At 47.8% G+C, this 25,168-nt stretch overlaps 1 protein-coding gene across 4 annotated transcripts in view; it reads left to right on the forward strand.

Moving 5' to 3' along the window:
- Positions 1-21,464: 21,464 nt before the first annotated feature.
- The window catches only part of smarcc1a (SWI/SNF related, matrix associated, actin dependent regulator of chromatin, subfamily c, member 1a), a 260,613-nt gene continuing 256,909 nt past the window's right edge, over positions 21,465-25,168 (forward strand). For all 4 annotated transcript variants that reach the window (XM_038808949.1, XM_038808946.1, XM_038808948.1 and 1 more), the window contains exon 1: positions 21,465-21,648. In XM_038808949.1, coding sequence (XP_038664877.1) covers positions 21,514-21,648 — 135 coding nt within the window. In that variant the 5' untranslated portion in view covers positions 21,465-21,513. The remainder of the gene's footprint in view (positions 21,649-25,168) is intronic.

Genomic DNA, 25,168 nt, shown 5'->3' on the forward strand with positions numbered 1-25,168 from the left:
AAGATATTGAAGTGATAAGCCATGATCGGTAAACTCAAAGGGTTGCGACTTGTAACACAACACTGGTGTCAAACTGGACATGTTAACTTTGGTCGTGGGACCATTCTTAATGTCTTACTATAGTCGGACCAAACTCCTAAGTTTCAACAGTTTTCTCAGTTGCTTGCTGGTGTGAACACTGGACAGTGGATTGTCTCCTCTTCTGAAGCTGCATAGGCCACAGTAGTATTGACTAATGAATATGGCTATTGAAGTGTAAGTAAGTTATTTTATATTTTTTATCAAGTAGGGGTTTATCTGGCGTTCCTTCAAGTTATTCTTGCAACCAGCAATATTCATTTTTCCCAATGTGGGCTATTTTTAATTAAGTTTTTATTTCAGGAATATTACCCCCACCAGCATGGAAAAGAAAAAGCATAAATCTGGGTCACTAAAATGCAAAGAACAAAAAGAAACAGAAAGGAAGGAATCAGCCAAGCGATGCAGGCCTATTACAGAGTTTATAATACCACAAGCACAATCCACATCAATATCCAGTTCTGCAACAAATAATCAAGAAGCAAGAAACAATGCTCATGGTGATGATGCAATGACATGCGAGTTACAAGAACAGAGAAGAGCTACTTTGAATGTAGAGACAAATATAAGTGCATCCATTACTAATCAACCCAGGCCCAATATTTCTTCTGGCTTCCTTGTTCCGGTATCTGTACTGCCTGTAGTTGCAACATCTGAACACATAGCTTCAACTAGTGACAGGGAATCAGATATTCCTTCAAGCATAAATGACTTGGTTTCTGAAGCACATCCTGTAGATGAAATGAAAATGAAAATGAAAATCGCTTATTGTCACGAGTAGGCTTCAATGAAGTTACTGTGAAAAGCCCCTAGTTGCCACATTCCGGCGCCTGTCCGGGGAGGCTGGTACGGGAATCGAACCGTGCTGCTGGCCTGCTTGGTCTGCTTTAAAAGCCAGCGATTTAGCCCAGTGAGCTAAACCAGCCCCTAAATGAACCTACGCAAGAAAATGAAAGATCAATTACTGGAATCTTCCAATGTCCATCACGAGCAAAGCTAAAACAGTTTTTTGCTGAACATCCACTTCAGCCACTTGATGATCTGCCATTTGATGCTCGTTTGTATGAGAGGAAAATTATGAATGACTCAGTCCCAAGAAAATGGCTAACATATAATAAAGAAAATAGATGCTTATATTGTTCACACTGTTTAGCCTTTGAGTTTCCCAACACTTGTAATCCATCACCCATTGTACGTGGCTTTAGTGACTACAGGTGTATTAGCCAGAGCTTGACTTTACATGAATCGACAACAACACATGTCAGAAATGCTCAGCAATATATCAGTGTGTGGTTAATGATGGCACCTTAGATAAATTTTTTGCAGCATCACTAATTAAAAGGAAAGAAGAAGTATTGAAGCAGAGAAGTATTGTCATGAGGATTATAGGCATCATAAAGATGTTAGGCAAGCAAGCACTTCCTTTTCGAGGTCACAGAAATGAATCGGCCTACACTCTATATAATGAGGTTCTGAATCATGGCAATTTTTTAGCTACAGTGCAGTTGATGGCAAAATATGACACCATTATGGCAGCTCACGTTTCTGCAGTGCAAAACAAGTCTAAACAAAGAATCAAACGGTTAGAGCAACAAGGAAAGGCTCAAAGTAAAGGCCGTGGTGGACTTGTTACATACCTGAGTAAAACAACTATAAACATGTTAATCAAAATTATGAAGAATATGATACAAGAAAGAATTAGTCATGAAGTTTCTCAAGCAAAATATTATTCTATTCAGGTTGATTCAACACAAGATAATTAATCCATCGATCAGTTTAGCATTATTATTCGGTATGTGCTTAAAGGTATTATCTGTGAGCGACTACTTTCAGTTGTGCCAAGTAATGATGGTACAGGACAGGGACTTTTTGATCTATTGATTGAAACATTACAGCATCTTAAAATTGACCCCCAAAAATGTGTATCTGATAGCACAGATGGCGCTGCAAGCTACCATGGCCAGTATAATGGTTTACAAAGTAAAATTGCTGATGTGGCTGATCAACATTTTCATATATGGTGCTATGCCCATGACTTGAATTTGGTGATAACTGAAACAACAAAATGTCGTGTGCCTGCAGTTTCTTTTTTCAATTTGCTCCAGAATATAGCAACTTTTGTGAAAGCATCATACAAGAGAATGGCTGTATGGATAGAAGTTGTTGGAAAACATCTAGGACAAGAAAAAATGAAATGATTAAAGCTAATTGGTGAGACCAGATGGTCAGGAAAATCCAATGCAGCAACAACTATATTTGGACGTTTTGATGATGCAGCTGCCAGTACTTTCGTAAATCTATTGACATGCTTATCAATGATACAAGATTCAGATAAGTTTAATGCAAAAACAAAACATGAAGCAAATGCTTTACTTCAAAGTCTTCTAAAGTTTGAAACCATATTGACAGCATTTACTTACTTGTATATATTTGAAACTACAACCCCGTTATCAAGTTATCGACAGACAAGTGGTTTAGATAAGTTTACTGCATGGAGTTTGGTAGATTCAGCTACAACAAAGTCGAAGGAACAGACAAGAACATTTGATAACGTTCACAGCAAGGCTTTGGAATTTGTAAATAAATGTAATGACAGGATTTCACAGATGAATATGGATGGAAATCAAACATTGGAAATTGATGCGTTGGAAACAGCATTGCCAGTTAAGTGGCAGAGGAAGAAGAAAAGAATGGCAGATGAGCTTATTGATGATAAAAGAAATTCCTCAGATTCTCTAGCTGATTTTTGAGTAAATGTGTTTAACCTAATAATGGATCGCATTGTCCAGTCACTAGAATCACGCTTTGTACAACACAAACAGTTGTATAAAGATTTGTCCTGCTTGGACCCAGCAAAGTTTAAAACTATTGCAGAGAAGGGCCTTGAAGATGAAGCATTGGAAGGTATTATTAAGCTGTTTCCACAAATCAGCAAAGATCAAGTAATATTGGAATTGTTTTCTTTTGCTTCAAACTTTGATGTATTAAAGCTATTGCTTAATGATGGTGAGAATATGGATTCCAGTTGCAACAATTGTAAAATTTGCAGCACTTGCCCAACGTGTGTACTAAAAATTCTGGCATCCAACAGACGTCATGACAAGGCATATGATAACCTTTATGAACTTTATAAAGTCATCTGCACATTATCAGTTACTGAAGTCCAAAGTGAGAGGACATTTTCAAAGCTAAAGATCATAAAGACAAGGTTAAGAAATTCATTGTCTAAGGAGAATTTGGAATCATACATGTTGCTATCCATTGAAAAGGAATTGTTAGATGAATTGGATGCAGAAGCAATTATTGGCAGATTCGCACAATCATCTAGCGAACACAAACGATTGCTCTTAATATAGTGGACTGCATGCAATGCTCTATTGTGCTTTTGAACTATCTGTTAATGTGTAAATTGTGCAGTAAACTATTAAAAAATATCAACCAATTACTTAAAATTAAAAAAAATAAATAAAAAATTCAATTATAACATTCTGTATTTACATTTGGTATCTACTGCCAGTAATATGTACAGTACATGTACACTGTAATTACTAAGAAATACACATTTTTTCCACAAAAATTTTAATTTTACCCTTTTTTCCATATGTATTTTTTGAAAATGTTATTTATTCGTTATGAAAATTAAATGATAGCATTGTAGTTGTGGGTGGGCCCTCTTTGTCTCCTGGCAACCAATATTTTTAGACCCAGTCCGCCACTGGGCAGGAGTGACGTGGTGGGCGAAAGTCAGGAGGCAGCTGAACTGCGGAGTCGGCATCCGAGACCTCCTAGGTTTGCATCTCCATTTCGGAGTCTGATGAGGCAAGATCGGGCATGTCAGCGTCGAAAGAGACTGGAGCCATGACAGCAGGCTGGTTTGACAATGGAGTCGGAGAATCTAGGGTAGGCTTCTTTTGAGGCACTTCACGAGGAAGCAACCACCATGAGCAAATGTGGTCCAGTTGTAGTTTCATTAGTTGCCCACGGACCTGAACTTGGTTAGAGACTGGTCCCTTTTGATGTCCCCAGCCAACAGGATCCAGGCAGGTTATAACACGTGATGTTTCGTGGAGCGGGGCCATTTAATTGCCCGTATCCTTTCGATAACAAGGTTCACCCAATATCCCAAATAGACTACGTATTTTGCATGGAACAAGCACTTCATGTAGGCGGACTGCACATAGAACATAGAACAGTACAGCACAGAACAGGCCCTTCGGCCCTCGATGTTGTGCTGAGCAATGATCACCCTACTCAAACCCACATATCCACCCTATACCCGTAACCCAACAACTCCTCCCCTTAACCGTACTATTAGGACACTACGGGCAATTTAGCATGGCCAATCCACCTAACCCGCACATCTTTGGACTGTGGGAAAAATGTTTCAACACTACCTTGAGGTTCTACAAATATTCTTGTTCCATGGCCTCCGTGATTCACATGTCACCTAAGTAAACCGCCATGGACGGCATACACGCAGGATGTTCTCCATGACAGGCTGGAAGACTGAACGCTGAGGAGATTCTGAACGGAAGACGGGTGTACTCAAAGAGTCCCTTGTGCGTATTAGTGGTGATGCACTTCCGCAAGACCTTGTCGGTCTCCAGTTGTAAATAAGTGTTGCTCATGTCCAATTTTGCGAATGTACAGCCACCGGCCAAAGTCATAAAAAATCCTCAATGCGAGGTAAGGGTAACATTCTAAACTCAAAGCCGTATTCACTGTCAATTTATAGTCTCCGCAGAGGTGGACTGTATGATCTGGCTTCATCACGGGGACCACCGGCAAACCAGTTTACCCCTCGTCGACAGTTAAGGAAGGTCGTGGCAGTCCAAATCGAGTAAAAATAAGAATAAAGTTTTATTTACAGAGAGTACATTTACAATTCCGATAGATCTCTCCCGGATACTTCTCTGGTTGGCGACCCAGGTAATTGAGATACTAGCGGGGGAGTTTGTACTCCGCAAGGAGCACAGCAAAGACAACCATTCCCAACCCGTAGACCCCGAGCGGGATATTACTCAAAGGATTTGCTGTGCCAGACTGTAATGGCTTTACTGAGCCATCTTCTTCCTCTCACAGAGCTCCCTTTGTGGTAACTGATGTGTTGGGTAGGCTGGGTCTATGTGGACTGCATTTGATGCAGTGTAGTGAGAGACAGAATTCCAACACTTGATGAGATGCAACACAATTTTATTTAACATCTAAACTATTATACATGTTCAACTGAGGGTTGGCATTATGCTGACTTGACTGGAGACCTGAGGCTAGCCTGACCAGACTAACTGACTGCCACATGGTGTTTGCACTGGCTAGTGCTCACGAGCGCTGACTGTCTCAGAGGCCGAGAGAGCGGGAAAACTGGTGCCCTCTGGCTTTATAGTGGTCATGTCCTGTCTGGTGATTGGCTGCTCTGTTCTGTGTGCTCACTAGTCATCCTGTGTGTCAATCACTGCCTGTCTGCACTCCATTATATACATGGATGTATATTATGACATCTCCCCCTTGTTTTCTGTCAAGTTTGTGTTCAGGTAATAAATATTGAGGTGCATGCACGTGAAGATGTGTATATGTACGTGACTATATACAGAATATGCTAAAATGGACTTATATACATAGGAAGGTGTTGCTAGTGCAGATATAGGGCAGATGAAGCAGTAAAAAACACGATATTTACAGATGTCAAAACGATAAGGTAACAAAGTTATGCAACATTCAGTCTATAAATTTAGTCTCTGTGGCGGGCGACGAATTCTGGTTGACCGCCTCAAGGGTGGATCAGGGGCCGCCGCCAATGCGGTGGTCGCAGAGGTCGGCAGGATTGCTGGTAGATCGGTGGCCTCGTGGCAGGGGGCGTCCAGAGGAAGCAGTGTGTGAGGTGGGACATCACGGTCAGGTGGCGGGCGTGGAAGTCTGCGCAGCGCCCACCTGTTGCATCATAGGAAAGAGCCATCAGCCATGCAAACGAGGAACCACTCGGGGCCACTTGCTTGACCACCACAGCTGTGGCGGACCAGCCACCGTCAGGCAGCAGTAGACAAACTCGATCAGCTGGAACCAGGTCGGGGAGATCCGTGGCATGAGCCCCGTATGCTGATTTATGTTGGGCCCGAGACTGCTGCATCTTCTGTATGACCGGGAAGTTGTCAAGGTCTGGAATGTGGATGGCTGGAACCGTTGTTCGCAGCGTGCGGTTCATGAGAAGCTGCGCTGGAGACAACCCAGTGGACAGCGGGGTCGCTCTGTATGCCAACAGCACCAGGTTGAAATCGGAGCCTGAGTCTGCAGCCTTACATAATAATCTTTTGACGATGTGGCCCCCTTTTTCAGCCTTCCCATTTGACTGTGGGTAGTGGGGGCTGGATGTGACATGCCGGAAGTTGCATAGCTGGGCAAAAGCAGACCACTCCAGGCTGCAAAAAAAGGGGCGGTTGTCACTCATCACCGTGAGTGGTATACCATGTCTGGCAAAAGTTTCCTTGCATGCCTTGATCACCGCCGCCGACGTGAGTTCGAGGTAATTGGAAAAGTAGTTGACCAGGAGGACACAGTCACACCCCTTGGCATGGAACAGGTCGACACCGACTTTGGGGAGGTCACTATCTCATGTTGCTGCAGAGTTTCTTTAGGTTGAGCCAGCTGAAACTTTTGACCCGTAGGGCAATTGAGGACCGTGTTGGCAATGCCCTGGCTGATGCCCGGCCAATAGACTGCCTCCTGAGCTCTGCGTCGACATTTCTCGACCCCCAGGTGACCCTCATGGAGTTGGACGAGCACAATAGCTCGCATGCTCTGCGGGATCATAATTCTGTCAAGCTTTATGAGGATGCCGTCTACCACCATCAGATCGTCCTTGACATTGTAAAACTGGGGACACTGTCCCTTCTGCCAGCCATTCGTGAGGTGCTGCATCACCCGCTGGAGCAGAGGATCCCTGGCCGTTTCCTCACAATTTGAATGACCCTCTCATCAGAGGCCGGGAAGGTGGAGGCACAGAATTGTACCTGTGCGTCTATTTGACAAACTATGTCAGTCTGCTGACACGGTGTGGTGATAGACCTGGAAAGTGCATCTGCAACAATGAGCTCTTTGCCCGGGGTGTAAACCAGGTCAAAATCGTCGCGGCAGAGCCTGAGAAGGATGCGTTGTAACCGTGGCGTCATGTCATTGGGGTCTTTTTGGATGATTTGAACCAATGGCCTGTGGTCCGTCTCAACCGTGAATTTAGGGAGGCCATACACATAATCATGGAACTTGTCGATTCTCATTAGGAGGCCCAGGCATTCCTTCTCAATCTGAGTGTACCGTTGCTCAGTGGGCATCATGGCTCTAGAGGCATATGCAACTGGGGCCCAGGAGGAGGAGTCATCCCATTGGAGGAGCACCGCCCCAATACCGTCCTGGCTCGCGTCAGTGGATATTTTTGTCTCCTTGGCGGGGCCCAAGGAAGTTGACCGTCCCTAGAAAGTGGAGGACCGCCTTCTTGTCCTCTGGGGTTTTCATGGCGCTGATCGCCGAAACCTTGTCAGCATCTGGCTGCACGCCTTGCTGCGAGATGTGGTCGCCAAGGAATTTGATTTCTGATTGACCGAATGAACATTTGGCTCTGTTGAGTTGGATGCCATGCTCGTAGATCCTGTGGAATACCCGCTTGAGGCGATCGATGTGTTCTTGAGGAGTTGTGGACCAGATTATGACATCGTCAACATCCACGCACACCCCCTCGATGCCCTCCATCATCTGTTCCATTATGCGGTGAAATACCTCTGAGGCAGAGATGATGCCAAAGGGCATTCGGTTGTAGCAGTAGCGACCGAATGGGATATTGAATGTGCACAGCTTGCGACTGGATGCGTCCAGCTGTATTTGCCAGAACCCCTTGGAGGCTTCCAGCTTCGTTAAGAATTTGGCATGAGCCATCTCGCTGGTTAACTCTTCTCGTTTTGGTATCGGGTAATGTTCCCTCATAATGTTGCGGTTTAAATCTTTGGGGACAATACAGATTCGAAGCTCCCCTGACGGCTTCTTGACGCCAACCATGGAGCTAACCCAGTCCGTGGGTTCCGTGACCTTTGATATGATGCCCTGGTCCTGGAGGTCCTGTAACTGCTAATGTGAATTGCGCTTTCACGTATCTGATCGTCAGTCCAGAAGTAAAACACTCGAACACGTCAGTAACGAATATTCGTTTATTCACGGCCGGGACAAATCTCTAAGCAGTCGGGTAACCACCTTCGAGAAGTGCCAAAGTTCCAGAATATGGACTGTATTTTTATACATTTTACAGCTTAGGGGTGGTCCCCTTAAATTCCTAGATACACCTATGATTTGGCAAGGATCCAGAACATGTACATATATGGAATTATTCTTCGAGGTCGGGAGGTTATTTTTGACATAATCATTAGCACAAGTCACTATTAATGCTGTTACAAAGGTTTTTCTTATCCCATGGCCATCTGGCCCAACTCACTCCAAAGCCCATTCCTTTTACATTTCAATGTTTATTTGTTTCAACTGGTCAAACGAGCTTAATTGCGCTATCTCCGCAATAAAGTAACGCTTCCCATTCATTCCATTCTTTGACTTTTTGACCTCTCTGCTTTCACAGATGCGGGTCAGAACATTAAATGGTACTAAAGCCGCACTCCCCTTTTTCCATCCCATGACCTTCTGACATCTCTGCTTTCACAGATGCCGGTCAGAACACGCTCCCTTTATTTCATCCCTTGACCTGTTGACATCTCTTTCACAGAGCTTTTCAGAACTGTTATATTAACCCTATCAGCGAAGTTCCAAATGAAATCCACTTCTACATTCCCCCCTTTGATCATTCCATGATCACATAACACTCAGGATACTTTAGATGGAAATGAGAGCGAGGCGGAGGTACTCCTCCTCTACTAGGCTCCGGCAGGATGCCACTTCCTCATATAGGTCAGGGGTAGGTGGAACCAGTTTTTCTTTTTTGTCTAGGGCGGATCTCTGAAGCATCTGTGGTAATGCAGTGGCACCCAAACGGTTGCATAGGCATTTCACACCAGTAGCTATGATACAGAGCAACAAACAGATGGTAACGAAGATAATGAGCCCATGGAACAGGTAAGTGGCCCAAGAATAGGACCACATCCAGCTCCACCAGTCAGCCTGACCGGCGAGTCGCAAGCGCTGTACTCCATCTCTGATATGGGTTACCAGACGCGTGATATTCTCTGAACTGTCTGGAATGTAAGTGCAACATTCGGTCCCTATGATAGCACAGGTCCCCCCTTCTTTGGCTAGTAAGTAATCCAGGGCCATGCGATTCTGTAGGGCTACCGTTCGTACGGCTACCAACTCTGCACTGAGTTCACTAAGTCCCTCCGCGGTGTCATTTGCAACCTGTTCCAATAGGTGTGCGATCTGCTGAGTAAGATGGCTGTCGCCAACCAAAAAAATCCCGCAAAGGGTAGCCGGCACTCAGCCATTCTTGGGCTGCTTCCCTGTGGTTTACAGAGGAGGACCTGGAGGCCCTGGTTGGTAAGGCAGAGTGACTAGTTACTGTCCTGTTCTGGAATATAACCCATTCAGCCGTCTGTTCGATTGAGAAAGGAACAGATATCAAGGGAACGCCTCCATGGGCATGGGTCGGGACCTGTGTACATACCCAGCAAGAGGAGACACCCACTTTCTTAGCATAGACATAGGACATAAACAGAAATGAATTTGCCGTTACATGGTGCGTTGCCCGCTTCCTTCTGGAAGGCGAGTAGGGGTGAGTAGTCCTTGATGGTAAAATTTGTACTCTGTCCTTATCAATGCACCGGTGGTTCCACCTGCATGTGCGGCGATCGTACATTAGAACCATGTACGTAATCAGGAATCGGCGCTTCTGGTCGTCGGGAGGAACGGTGGTCGGGCAGTTTCTGATAGCGGTGGTGATCCATCGGAGATCTGTCGTTGTTCCACATCGTGAGGTTCCTTCCCGGCACATGGGTGGGTGTCGGCTTCCGTACAGGCATCTCCTTCTTTCGGATGCAGCGAGAGAGAGCAGGGTGGCGAGTATTGTGACGGCGAAGAGGGGCCTCATCCTGGTACTCGTGTTCCTAGGACTTAAAGGAAAAGTTTAAAACATCATGGATACTTAATTAACTTACAATGGTGCATATGTACCCATGCGTTCCGGCCCTCCACTTTTACTGCAGTGGGGGTAGTGAGTAGAACCTGTAGGGGACCCTCCCATCGAGGTTCCAAACCTTTACGTGTCCAATTTCGAATTAGGACACAATCCCCAGGGTTGATGGAGACGTCATGAGTAATGGAGGGGACTTCTTTCTGGGTGGCACGAACTCGGGAGTGTAATCCTTTCAAAATTCTAGTTAGTGTTAATATATAATTAGCCATCTCGGTAGTCATGTAATGGAATTGAACATTCCGTGGAACACTGCTGTCCCAAGGCGTTCGAAAGGGTCTGCCATATAGTATTTCCGCTGGGCTTAGACGAGTTTTTCCTGCGGGGGTGGCACGTAGCTGGAAGAGTGCTAAAGGCAGGAGTTTGAGCCAAGTGGCCCCAGTGTCTGCTTGTAGTTTAGCGAGTTTAGTCTTTAGCGTCTGATTAGCCCTTTCCACCACTCCAGCGGCTTGTGGTCTGTAGGCACAATGAAACTGTTGCTTTATTCCTAGCAGAGCACAGAATTCCTTATTGATTTGACCTATGAAGTGGGGACCATTGTCAGAGCTCAGCCGGGCTGGAATTCCAAATCGCGGAACAATTTCTCGCATTAACACCTTAACTACTGTCGAGGCCTTGTTATCCGTAGTCGGGTAGGCCTCGATCCATTTGCTAAAAGTGTCCACAATGACTAACACATATTTATAGCATTGACATCTTTCCAACTCAATGTAATCAATGTAGGGTCTCAAATGGACCCTCAGGTAAGGGGGTTGTGCCAGGATCACAGGGGACGGCCTTACCGGGGTTGTGCTGTTGACAGATTAGGCACCGACTGCTAATTTGTTGGGCCATTTCTTGCAGTCGTGGGTGCCACCAGCTTTTTAACAATATGTCCCCTGTGGCACAAGCTCCGCAGTGAGTTGCAAAGTGTACACATTCGGTCACCCAGGTTGCTAATGCATCGGTCATACATGTTTGTCCTACCGGGGTGACCCACAGCTTATTTTCGATATCATATATACATCCTAAGTTTTTCCACATATTTACAGCAGTTGCAGGAGCGTCCTCCTGCATTTGGATTATGTCAGCAATGGTTGGCATAGGTTTTTCAGAGGGAGACTTTTCCGGGGGGGTTTTAGTCTGCCTCATCATTCTAGGCACCATTAGTTTGCCAGATTTAGAAATGTCTTTTGCCTTCTCGTCTGCTCTCCTGTTGCCCGTTTCCACCAGTCCCGTGCCTTTTGTATGCGCTGCGCATTTTATCACCGCTATCTTGTCTGGGAGCATAAGGGCCTGCAATAGCTGGGTTACTAACTGCTGGTGTGAGATGGGTGTACCAGCAGAGGTTAGAAATCCTCTGTTTTTCCATAATTGCCCGAAATCATGTACTACCCCGAAGGCGTATCGGGAATCTGTATAAATATTAACCTTTCTTCCCTGTGCCAATATGCATGCTCGTATTAACGCAAACAATTCTGCCTGTTGGGCAGAAAAGGGAACTTCAAATGCTGCTGCTTCTACTACGTCACCGTCTTGATCGATGATTGCATAGCCAGATTGTCTATCCCCCCTTTCGCCGACGGAAGAACTTCCATCAGTGAAAAAGGAACAATCTGCACTTGGGAGGGGTATATCGGAGAGGTCGTCTCGAACCGAGGAGACTTCCTGCAACAGTTGCAGACAGTCATGAGTTGGGTCGAGCATGTCTGTGGGAGGATGCGTCAAAAAGTCAGCAGGGTTGATAGTGGTGCAGTGGGCAAACTGGATCTTCGGGTTATTAAGGAGAGCAATCTCATATTTGTTCTGACGAGCCATCGTGAGATGCTGAGTCCCAAAAGGGCCATAACAGAATGGGAACTATAGACAGTGATATCTTGTTGGAGGGTAATATTAACAGCCGATTGCAGGCTGTTGTAGATAGCTGCAAGAATTTGGGTACAGATAGGATAGCCAAGGGCTACCGGATCGAGTTTAGAGGAGTAGTATGCAACCGGGCGACAGCGGTCGCCGTGGCGTTGGGTCAGGACAGCTGTGGCGCAGTCGGCAAGGACCGTGCAATAGAGCTGAAAAGGGCGATCATATAAGGGTCGACCAAGGGCAGGGGCCTGGAGGAGTGCCTCCTTGAGGCGGTTAAAGGCCAGTGCGGCTTCCGGGGACAAGGAAAAAGTACCGGGTTCATTGGTGTAGGGGGTAAGGAGGCGGGAATCCAGAGTAATATTCGGGATCCACTGACGGCAATAATTGACCATGCCTAGCCACTGACGGAGCTGCTTGGCCGTCGTTGGGGGTGGGAAATCGCAGATAGGGCGGATCTGGTCTGGATCTAAGGAACGAGAGGTGGCAGATATCCTAACACCTAGGAACTTAACAGTAGGCTGAGCAATTGTAACCTTCAAGGGAGAGACAATGTAACCAAGGGAAGCCAGAAAATTGAGTAAAAGTTGAATCAGGGGAGGTTAAACGAGAAGGCAACATCGACTGTCAGTTTTGTTGGAAGGGGTTATTCTGAGTGAACGGAGTAGTGACTGGAGCAGCCACTGCGGGCGCTCCCCTGCCCCGTCCTCCCCCTCTACGACCCCCTCCGCCGTGGTTAGGGTGCGTGGGACAGTTACGAGCATAATGCCCTGGCTGACCACAACTATAACAGAGCCTTGCCTGTTGTGGTGGTTGTGCGGGGGTAGGTGCTACCTGTTCCGGCGCTGGTGAATAATAGGGAGATGGGGGAAGGGGGGGGGGGGTACTGGTAGGGTGTGGCATAGGGATAAAAGGGGGGTAGCGCGTAGGCCGCCGCTGCTCCCGGGGGGATATACGGAGGCCCATAGAGCGGTGCTTGGGGCCCGTTTGGATGGGGGGTGTATCCTCCACCTTGTGGGGTCACCCAACCAGGGGCGCGGCACTGAGGTTCCACCTGGCAGCCCGTGTTATCAGGCTCCCGGGAGGGTGTTGGTACCTCCTGGGCGTCTTTTCTAAGGACATACTCAGTCTTAATTTTAGGGGTTACTTTAGACGGACCCTCAGGTGAGCTGTTTTTCCAGTAGTACCTCACAGCTCGTGCCATTTGGGTGGGACTATTATCGTACCAATCCATATTGTTAGTCTTAATTGCATCTGATAAGGAGATGGGCAGGCAGCTCAGGAGCATGGCACAATACTGTGGGCTGTTGTTGCCAGCACGGTAATTAGCGTCTCCGGCTCGATTACGGTAGGCCTCATTAAAACGCTCTAAAAAGGAGTCGGCTTCCTCATCCTTGCGGGGTTTGGTCTCAAGTATTCTAGTAATATCTACAGGCTTTTGAAGAGTAGTGTCTAAGGCAGCAAAAATAGCATCTTGGCGTAGCTGGTCCGCCTGGTGGAGCACGTTAAGGGTCACTAAAGACACAGGGAGGCCAATAGTAGGATTCTGCTGTTGTAAGACATTGCAGAAGCGAACGTGTTCCTCTGGGCGCAAGACCCGCTGGACCAAGGCCCATAAGTCTCGTGCTTCGGCCTCATATACACGAATTGTGCATTGGAGTTGGTCAACAAAGGCACTAGGGGACACTTTCCTATCTGGTATTCCAGCCAGTAGGGACATGATCTCATTGGGTTTCCACGGAAAATAAATATTCATGGTACGTTCAGCATTAGGGTTGCCCGCGTTTGCATTAGGGTCATAGGCGGGATTTGGCACCTGGCGCATTGGCATCTGTCGTGGTGGGGGTGAGGGATGGTCGAGGGCTGGTGGAGGAGGAGGAGGAGGTACCTCCTCGTCCTCATCCTGGTCTTGGAAAAGACTATCTAATTGTTTTCCCAATTGCTCCTTTAACTGGACTAATTGCATGAATGGTCTCCCTTTTCCCCTTGTTCTCGACCTTGTACTCATGGCCGGGGGTTGATATGCTGGTTGGGGCGGTGGTGCATAAGGTGGTGGATTCTGAATGGGCGCGTTAGGTGGAGACTGGGGAGGCTTCTGACGTCCCCCGCAATTGAACAGATGTTCCTCATCCCCATCGTCCCCTTCCTCCCAACCTTGCTTCGCATTGCTGACCGGCGCCGGGGTAGGAGTAGCATTCTTACGTTCTTTATATTCTTTACATTCCCTCTTTAAGACCTCTACTGTTTTAACAATTCCCCCTTTGGTGAGGCCAATACCCAATTTTGAGGCATTTGCCTGCCAGCTAGCCAGTATAGAGGCATCTTTCACTGACTGACAGTATTCCCTCCACAAGGCAATTAATTTCTTTGCGGTGGAACCGCGATTGGTTTTCCAGATTACTTGTTGGGCCTCCAGGACAGGACCCAAATCTTTAGGTCCCCCCAGAGGCCATTTATCTTTGCCTAGGCTTTTATGGAGGGCCCCCGACAATTGTCGGAGTTGCTTAGAATGTTCAGGGTATTGTTCACACAGAGTTTGGAGCGCACTGCCCGAGTCATTACAAGTGTCTACCGTATTACCCATGGTGGAAATCTAATTCGGTAGACAATTGGAAAATTAAACGATTTGTAATCACAGAAATAAAAGTTAACTATTAAAACGAAAGCAATTTTTTAAATCAAATCTGAGAGGAGACGATATGCCTGAAATGAATAATTAGTTGTAGTAAGATGTTTACATCAAAGATACTTTTAAACTATCAAAGTGAAACAAGCCCATATACAATACGGTCGTTAAAACTTAATAACTCTTCGAAAGAGAATATAAACCCAGGGAGCAGAAGCAGCAGCACTCTGCAACAGCAACAGGAGAGAGAGAGAGAGAGAGAGAGAGAGAGAGACAGCTCGGTCATGGGAAAGACAAGGAAAGCTGCCGAGTTTAAACAGCTAATACAACTCAAGAAGACCAGATTTTAAGTGGTTATTAGCTTACTTTACTTCCTCAATAACGCAGGACCCCGGACACAAATGCCATTAAGGGGTAAGTAGGTAAAATTCTTCGGTGAAAGTATGGGTTATACCGGGGGATAAGCTCCGAGAACCCCGCCCGTAACTTCCAGAGAACGCTGCCTGGAATCACGGCGGCAGTCCCGTCCGGAGCCCACAGCCCGGAATCGTCCCCTAGCAGTCCTGAGAACCCCGCCCGTAACTCCAGCGAACGCTGCCTGGAATCACGGCGGCAGTCCCAGGCTGCCCCTAGCAGTCCTGACAACCCCGCCCGTAACTCCAGCGAACGCTGCCTGGAATCACGGCGGCAGTCTCAGGCTGCCCCTAGCAATCCTGGCAACCCCGCCCGTAACTCCAGCGAACGCTGCCTGGAATCACGGCGGCAGTCCCAGGCTGCCCCTAGAGACGATAACCGCAGGGTTCACTCACTTACCCTCTTTAAAACGGGTTCGCTGGACTGACCTGGATCTCGCAGAGGCTTCTCGACAAACCAACGGCAAGGCTGAGCAACGATCAAACTAGTAGTAGGCGAATACCAAGGTGGAAAAGAAATTTTTACTCACGTTGGGGGCCAAATTCGTCCTCTACTTTGAACGAGCTCAGTCGATTACGCCGGTTAGTTGCGCAGACCCCTCTGGAGAACCCCGTAAGGGCCACCAAATGTGAATTCCGCTTTCACGTATCTGATCGTCAGTCCAGAAGTAAAACACTCGAACACGTCAGTAACGAATATTCGTTTATTCACGGCCGGGACAAATCTCTAAGCAGTCGGGTAACCACCTTCGAGAAGTGCCAAAGTTCCAGAATATGGACTGTATTTTTATACATTTTACAGCTTAGGGGTGGTCCCCTTAAATTCCTAGATACACCTATGATTTGGCAAGGATCCAGAACATGTACATATATGGAATTATTCTTCGAGGTCGGGAGGTTATTTTTGACATAATCATTAGCACAAGTCACTATTAATGCTGTTACAAAGGTTTTTCTTATCCCATGGCCATCTGGTCCAACTCACTCCAAAGCCCATTCCTTTTACATTTCAATGTTTATTTGTTTCAACTGGTCAAACGAGCTTAATTGCGCTATCTCCGCAATAAAGTAACGCTTCCCATTCATTCCATTCTTTGACTTTTTGACCTCTCTGCTTTCACAGATGTGGGTCAGAACATTAAATGGTACTAAAGCCGCACTCCCCTTTTTCCATCCCATGACCTTCTGACATCTCTGCTTTCACAGATGCCGGTCAGAACACGCTCCCTTTATTTCATCCCTTGACCTGTTGACATCTCTTTCACAGAGCTTTTCAGAACTGTTATATTAACCCTATCAGCGAAGTTCCAAATGAAATCCACTTCTACACTGCTTGAGGCGGTCCTTGAGGGGTGCCGGCACCCATCGCGGTGCGTGAACCACAGGGGTGGCGTTTGGTTTCAGCAGGATTTTGTATCGGTATGAGAGTGTGCCCATAACTTCGAACACGCTATGGTATTTGTGGTGAATGTCACTTAGTAATTCACACTGTATTTGCCAATACTATTGCAAGCGCAGTAGCATTATCCGACCACTAGAGGGAGTAGCCCTGGGAATGCTCAGGAGTTTGTACAGGGCTCCACCCGTGGCTCCGCCCATGACTCCTCCCCCTAGACTGCTGTATAAATAACCGTGTCCAGAGCCAGCCTGAGTTAATCGAGAGTTCAACAGGTAACAGGCTGGCTCTGAAGTAAGTAGATTAAAACCACTGTTCATATCTGAAAGCACGTGTCTCGTGAATTGATGGTTCCATCAATTTAATCTACTTAAGAACAGTCAGGATCGATCATGGAAGCAGCCCTCAAGCCTGGACGCTGAGAACTTGACCCACAGGATGCAGAGGCTAAAGAAATCTTCTCCCACTGGCTGCGGTGCTTTAAGGCCTACCTGGCAGAAGCGAGCTCAGCCGAAACAACAGAGGAACAGAAGTTAAGTCTACTGCCCGCGAGGGTGAGCCACAGAATCTCTACGCAACTAAACTCGGTCAGTTCATATACTGCAGCGCTAGCGATACTCGATAAGATGTATGTAAGGCCCATTAACGAAGTTTACGCACGCCATGTGTTCACGACTCACCGCCAGCGGCCTACAGAATCACTCGCTGAATTTCTAAGAGAGCTCAATAATTTATCAAATGACTGTAACTATCAAGCGGTTACCGCGGCTGAACTTAGAGAACTTGCTGTACTCGATGTTTTTGTAGCGGGCCTTAGGTCTAATTATGTGCTGGAAAAGGGGGCCCAAGACTTAGAAACAACTGCAGAAAATGCTACCACGATGGAGGTCTCCTTCCGCAGCCTCACCTCGTTCCCCGCGGACCCCGCGACCCAATCATGGGCCCCCGACCAGCGACTGTGCCACGCGGCCGCCCAGCCACCATGCTGCCCCAGCCACCATGCTGCCCCAGCCAGCCACTATGCTGCCCCAGCCTGCCATTTCTGCGGCCAGAATCAGCACCCGCGGTAGCCCTGCCCGGCCCGCAACGCGACCTGCAGCAGCTGCGGGCGGAAAGGCCACTACGCGAGTGTGCGCCTCGCTAAAAGGGCCCCAGCTTCCAACTCCCCAGCGGCACGAAGTAATTGCTCCCCACACCCGCAGGCCCGCGGGGCCCGAAACGCTGCGGCCTATGCCCCGACCCCGCCCCCTCACGCCACGTGCGATCCATGGGGGCCGCCATCTTGCAAAACCTCCACCACGCGGCCGGCCACGTCCGACTCATGGGGGCCGCCATCTTGGACACCATCTTCCTCGCCGCCCGCCACATGCGATCCACGGGCCCGACCTGCATCTCCACGCTCGGACAACTCATCGGAAGAGTACGACTACGAAATCAGAGGGCAGTCATCACGGGGCCACTCCAACACAGCTGATCGACCCAGTCACCACCCAAAGAAAGGCAACCATAGCAGGCGCACCCGACATCACCTACACCACCCCCTTAACTGTAACGTAACTCAGGGACGCGTGTGAGAAAATCACTCCGTTTCTCCCCACCGCAGACCCCCACCAATTTTTCGCTAAAGTAAAACAGCAGGCTACCACGTACGGCTTGGATGAGAGAGAGCAAGTGAAGCTCACTGTTTTGAGCTTAGACCCATCGGTAGTTGCAGCCCTCCCCGACCCACAGAACGTTGGAGGAGGCACACTAGTAGAGATGCATACATCCATTTTGGATGCGATAGGATATAATAGAGGAGACCCAGTCGAAGGCCTAAATAAATGTAGGCAAAAGAGGACAGAGCATCCCACAGCATTCGCAGGAAGGCTGTGGATCCATTTCACTGCCGTTTTTGGCGAATTAGACCGCGCACATTTAAACCGAGACAATATGGTTAAATGGACCCGCACCATAATCTCCCATGCCACAGATGCAGGACAGAATGTTTGCAATAGTTACGACCCCTCAGAAGAGGCCCATAATGAGAAATGGGTTCTGAAAAGATCGTCCCGCGCTTGGGAACAATCTGTCCAGGGCAAAGTTAAAGTGAAGACCCCAGAGCAAGCTCAGGCTGCAGCAGATATTCAGGCAGTGAGAGCGCACCAAAACCCCGCATGGGTAAACGAAGGGAAGAACAGCCCCCCACAGAAGTCGCAGGAATGCTACAACTGTGGACATTTAGGACATTTTGCAAGGGAATGCAACGGCCCACCGGTTTCTGCAAGTGTCTCAATGCTTAATGCTTCTGCAAGCTGTTTGCTCTTTACCATGTCCATTTTTCCCTGCACTCTTTGCAGTCTTTCATTTTGTGTTGTTAGTGGCCATCTTAGATGGCTACAATCTGGACCGAATGGGAGCCTGAAGCGAGCGAGATAGTTTGCCGCACGGGGAAAACGGGGAGCGAACAGCGTCTTACCAGGTCTGGATGTATGAAGCTCTCAGTGCTCCCGGAGTCGAAGAGGCATGGCGTTTTGTACCCGTTGATTTGGACCTCTACCATCAAATTTCGCAGATGCTTCGGGCGTGATTGATCCAGAGTGACTGCGCTGAGTTTCAGGTAGTCGGCGGCTCGATCAGCTGTGTTGGAGTGGCCCCGTGATGACTGCCCTCTGATTTCGTAGTCGTACTCTTCCGATGAGTTGTCCGAGCGTGGAGATGCAGGTAGGGCCCGTGGATCGCATGTGGCGGGCGGCGAGGAAGATGGTGTCCAAGATGGCAGCCCCCATGAGTCGCACGTGGCTGGCCGCGTGGTGGAGGTTTGCCAAGATGGTGGCCCCCATGGATCGCACGTGGCGGGAGGGGGCGGAGTTGGAGCATAGGCCGCAGCGTTTCGGGCCCCGCGGGCCTGCGGAGCGATTACTTTGTGCCCCTGGGGAGTTGGAAGCTCGGGCCCTTTTTGCGAGGCACACTCTTGCGCCGTGGCCTTTCCGCCCGCAGCTGCTGCAGGTCGCGTTGCGGGCCGGGCAGTGCTGCCGCGGGTGCTGGTTCTGGCCGCAGAAATGGCAGGCTAGAGCAGCATAGTGGCTGGCTGGAGCAGCATAGTGGCTGGGCGGCCGCGTCACACAGGCCTGGGGGAGTCGCTGGTCGGGGGCCCATGATTGGGTCGCGGGGAACGAGTTAAGGCTGCGGAAGGAGACCTCCATCGTGGTAGCAGCTTCCTCAGTTGTTTCTAAGTCTTGGGCCCCCTTTTCCAGCAGTCGTTGGCGCACATAATTAGACCTGAGGCCCGCTACAAAAACATGGCGTACAGCAAGTTCTCTGTGTTCAGCCGCAGTAACCGCTTGATAGTTACAGTCATTTGACAAATTATTGAGTTCCCTTAGAAATTCGGCGAGTGATTCTGTAGGCCGCTGGCGGCGAGTCGTGAACACATGGCGTGCGTAAACTTCGTTAATGGGCCTTACATATATCTTATCGAGTACCGCTAGCGCTGCAGTATATGAACCGGCCGAGTTTAGTTGCCTAAAGATTCTGTGGCTCACCCTTGTGTGCAGTAGACTTAACTTCTGTTCCTCTGTCGTTTCGGCTGTGCTCGCTTCTGCCAGGTAGGCCTTAAAGCACCGCAGCCAGTGGGAGAAGATTTCTTTTGCCTCTGCCTCCTGTGGGTCGAGTTCCAGGCGTCCAGGCTTGAGGGCCGATTCCATGATCAATCTTAAATGTTCTTAAGTAGATTAAATTGATGGAACCATCAATTCACCAGACACGTGCTTTCCGATATGAACAGTGGTTTTAATCTACTTACTACAGAGCCAGCCTGTTACCCATTGATGAACTCTCGGTGAACTGCAGGCTGACTCTGGACAAGGGTATTTATACAGCAGCACAAGGGGGAGGAGTCGTGGGCGGAGCCAAGGGTGGAGCCCTGTACAAACTCCTGAGCATTCCCAGAGCTACTCCCCCTAGTGGTCGGATAACGCTACTGCGCTTACAAAGATACAGTGTGAATTACCAAGTTACATTCACCACAACTGGCTTACGGGGATAGGGTGGAGGTGTGGGCATAGGTAGGGTGCTCTTTCCAGGAGCTGGTGCTGACTCAATGGGCCGAATGTCCTCCTTCTGCACTGCAAATTGTATGAAAAAGTGAAGAGATGGCAAGTGAAATTAGAGTCTGATTATCCTTTAGTGTTTGAGGACACCGTTGCTCAGTCTACAAGCATGACCCAGACCTTGCCATTTCAATTCACCATCTTGGTCTGATGCTCACACTTTTGACCTTGGCTTGCTGCAATGTTCCAGTGAAGCTCAATGAAAAAGTGAGGAACAGCACCTAATCTGCCAATTAGGTACTTTACAGCCTTCTGGATGCAACAACTTCAGACCATGTTTTTTTCTTTTTTCCACAACCCCCTCTCCCCATGGGGGTTGTAACTTCTTAACTTTTGCGCTGGCCCCAGTTCTGCGAATAACACATTCTGATATTTATTCCATTATCACATTATCCCACAGCGCCGCTTAAAGTCTTTGACACACTTCCATTAATACTCCCTTTGTCTTGTGTTCCATGGTACCTTTGTCAAATCTCTCCTTGGCTGCCACCTCCTCCCATCACATTTCTATCTCTCTAACTCTGAAGAAGTCACACAGATTCAAAACATGTTTCTCTCTCCACAAATGCTGCGTTTCCCAGCATTTTCTGTTATTATTTATGAGAGGGTTTCAGATGTTCAGTCATTGATTACATGCAAGGCTGAGATAAATGGATTTTTGGATCCGAAGGAAATCAAGATATATTGGCATCTTTGCGAAGGTGGCAATGTGACGCTGGCTCCTCTTCCCAGAGTTTTCCGCATCAGCACACACTCCATCCGGTCGAATGGGGGCGCGCGCGGGAGGGGAGAGAGAGAGAGAGAGAGGAGACGAGCGCTCAGTGCGCACGCGCGCCGCCGAAACAATAAAGTTTGGTTTTGTTGCCTTGTTGTTCTGTTTGTGTGAGAGCGCGCCGAGCGGAAAGATGGCGGCGGTGGCTGTGGCGGTGGCAGCGTCGCGGAAGAAAGACGGAGGCCCGAACGTCAGGTTCCTGGAGTCGTCCGAAACCGTGACTCAGTTCGACGGCCTGAGGATGTGGCTGGGTAAAAACTACAAGAAAGTGAGTGGCTGAGGCCTGGGCGACGCGAACCCGGAGACAGTGCCGGCTTCACCTGGTGTGTGAGCTGTAAATGGCGGCCGAGGCCTGGGCTCGGCGGGGAGGAGGAAGGGAGAGAGGGGGCGTCAATTAAAGGGTGGATGTGAGATCCGGGTGGGAGGAAGAAAGAATCCCCCCTCCCCATGTATCCCTCTTTGATCAAGGTTAATGAAGGGTCTCGGTCATACATCAGTGAATGTTCACGGGGGGGAAGGCTCCTGCCACTTGTGGGGCTGGCGTGGGAAGTTCATTGCTTTGTGTTGGGGAAGCTTCTTTCAAAAATCTATGTACTCTAATTAGATTCTTTGACGCAAGGAATGCGGGCTAGCACCGCTCATTCCCCACCCTGACAACCTTCTCTTTCTTGGTGCAAGGCCGGGGAGTTTGATTTCTCAACATTTCAGTTGCCTGTAATTTTTTTGAAGCTTGAAACATGGCAGCAGCTACATTCTCCAGGTCTAGAATGGACTGTCCAGAAGAAAGTGCGGTTTCTCCGACTCCGGTCACTTTTTTGTTGGGGGAGGGTGAATTCGTTGAACGTGTGTTGATTGTTTTGTATCTCGTGGGAAGTTGGGCCAGCAGTTTCTGTGACAAGAGTACCGATCAATGTGTTCAGCCTGACCGAGTGCAACATGACACAATGGATTGTGCAGAGAGGAGGGCGGAAGCAGATGGTTTCATGCTGCCTGATTGGATAACTGTAGGTGGGGTAGTGAACGAACAAGAATCGAATTAGAGTACATACATAGTGAAGGAACAAATTTGTGTTTATTTCCCTCCCTTCTATGTTCGTTTGAAGAAGCGCCTGCAGGAAATGTGCAGAAGCTTTGAGAGATTGAACTGATGTCAGTTTACAGCAATAGAATCACTACAATGCAGAAGGGAGCACTTGATCCATCGAGTCTGCACAGACCCTTTTGAAGGATCACACTGTCTTGGCCCCCTTTTCCTATCTCTGTTACGCTGCTGCTTTGGATGGATGGATTTGTTTATTGTCACGTGTACCGAGGTACAGTGAAAAGTATTTTTCTGCAAGCAGCTCAACAGCTCATTCAGTACATGGGATGAAAAGGGAATTAAACAAAATACAAGAAAATACATAATAGGGCAACACAAGATATACAATGTAACTACATAAGCATTGGCATCGGATGAAGCATACAGGGTGTAGTGTTAATGAGGTCAGTCAATAAGAGGGTCATTTAGGAGTCTGGTGACAATGGGGAAGAAGCTATTTTTGAGTCTGTTCGTGTGTTTTCTCAGACTTCTGTATCTCCTTCCCGATGGAAGAAGTTGGAAAAGTGAGGAAGCCGGGTGGGAGGGATCCTTGATTATGCTGCCCGCTTTCCCCAGGCAGCGGGAGGTGTAGATGGAGTCCATGGATGGGAGGCAGGTTCGTGTGATGCCATACCAGGCTGTGACGCAGAGGATGCTTTCTATGGTGCATCTGTAAACGTTGGTAAGGGTTAATGTGGACATGCCGAATTTCCTTAGTCTCCTGAGGAAGTATAAGCGCTGTTGTGCTTTACTGGTGATAGCATCGGCGTGAGTGGACCAGGACAGATTTTTGGTGATGTGCACCCCTAGGAATTTGAAAAGCTGCTTTGACAAAGAGCCATCCAGACTTGAAATGTTAGCTCCCTATTCTCTCCACAGATGCTGTCAGATCTGCTGAGATTGTATAGTAGTTTCTGTTTTAGTTCCAGCTTATTTCGGCTTGTTTTTGTTATAATTTCAAGATTTCTTTTCAGGGAACAATCAAATTGAAATGACTTGTTTCCTTAAAACATTTTATCACATGCCATTAATATGGCATAGTAGTGATGTATGCATGTGGCACATTCTGCAGGACATTTTGGTGTAGCTAACCTGAGCTGTAACTTTGACCAAGCCAAACATTCTTGGCACCAACTGAGCAGCTCTATCATGGCCTTCACAACAATGGAAAATCTGCATCAAGGGCTGGCCCATAAACAATGGTCACTTGCAATATGCTGCATTCGTGCTGCTCTGACTGCTTCTGCCATTTGGAATGAATCTTTGGTGAGCTTACTTCGTGGAAAAGGGAAGACCAATTTCATTGGAGAACCTGGATAAGACACGGGCTTATTTAGTACGGGTTACGTAATGGCAATTGGATTTGGTAGAGTAGCCACAAATTGAGATCTGTAAAGAAAGAAGAGCTAGTTGAACACTGCAATTGATGTGTAACCAGAATGTTTTATCCATTGGAAAGTGATGTTGTGCAAACTTGAATTATTCAGAAACTCTGGTGATGAATGCTGCTTTCTGAAAAGTAAGAAGTCTTACAACACCAAGTTAAAGTCCCAGCAGGTTTGTTTCGAATTCTGAGAAAGTGGCATGCAGCTGCTGATTAGTCATAAAAGCCCATTTGCTCATTTTTAGTGGCTTCTACAGGGTCTGGTGTATATGTGACTGGTACCACAAGGCAAACCACTCCGTTATGGGCTCTGCTCATATCCGGAGGAGGGGGGGGGGGGGTGGGGAAATCAAAGCATTCGAATTTTTGAAAGAAGGTGGTTGCAGTGTAAGACAGTGTTTTCCACACTTGTTTCCTCATTCCTGCTTTTACCAACTGGCTGACCTTTGGGACCCGTGCCACATTCAGTCCATCCTGATTCAAGGCAGTATTTGAGACACTAAAGTTTTCTTGCCCCAGGCAATGGAGGGGAAAAAAGCATCTGGTTTTCTTGTTCTCGTTCGCTATCCAGTAGCCTCTGGTGCATTGAATTTATGTCAACCTTGAGTGAGGACAGGATCATATATGCCTGTGATGTCCACCCATCCACAAAAGTTCACTGTCCAGGGTCACACATGAAGGAGACTGTGAACCTGCATTCATCGTGGTACACTGCTTCAAGGAAAGAAGTGAATGAAGAGGACTGAGGTGGGGCGAACAAGGAACAGGTATCAGTGGGAGAGAGCAATATATGGCTCTTGTAAAAAAAAACAGCCATAAATCGAAAGAGAGTGCTATTCAAACCTATATTTATAATTGGCTAAAATGCAATTCAATTATTTGAAGCAAGTACACTCAACTTAAAAGTACACTATTAGAGAGGGAGGCACGTGGCACAGTGGTTAGCATTGCTGCCTACGGCGCTGAGGACCCGGGTTCGAATCCTGGCCCTGGGTCACTGTCTGTGTGTAGTTTCCACCTTCTCCCTGTGTCTGCGTGGGTTTCACCGCAACCCAAAGATGGTGGTTAGGTGGATTGGCCACTGATCCACTGACAACTTGACTGTTTTGGTTCTCATCAAAGTGGACATGGAAAAAAGTTTTTTCAAATATTCATTAAATTGTGGCGATGTGATGTGCTCATGTCTCCCCAACCAGGAGCCATATCATTCCGGTCACTGTAGACTATTGTCGACAACAACGTCGTGCTTGCTGCAACGGCACCCCATTCCCTCCCACTGAATGTGCCTCCATGCTGTCGCTGACGCACATGTGCTTTTGGCCC

Source organism: Scyliorhinus canicula, chromosome 10 (assembly GCF_902713615.1).
Source record: "Scyliorhinus canicula chromosome 10, sScyCan1.1, whole genome shotgun sequence".
Taxonomy (NCBI): domain Eukaryota; kingdom Metazoa; phylum Chordata; class Chondrichthyes; order Carcharhiniformes; family Scyliorhinidae; genus Scyliorhinus; species Scyliorhinus canicula.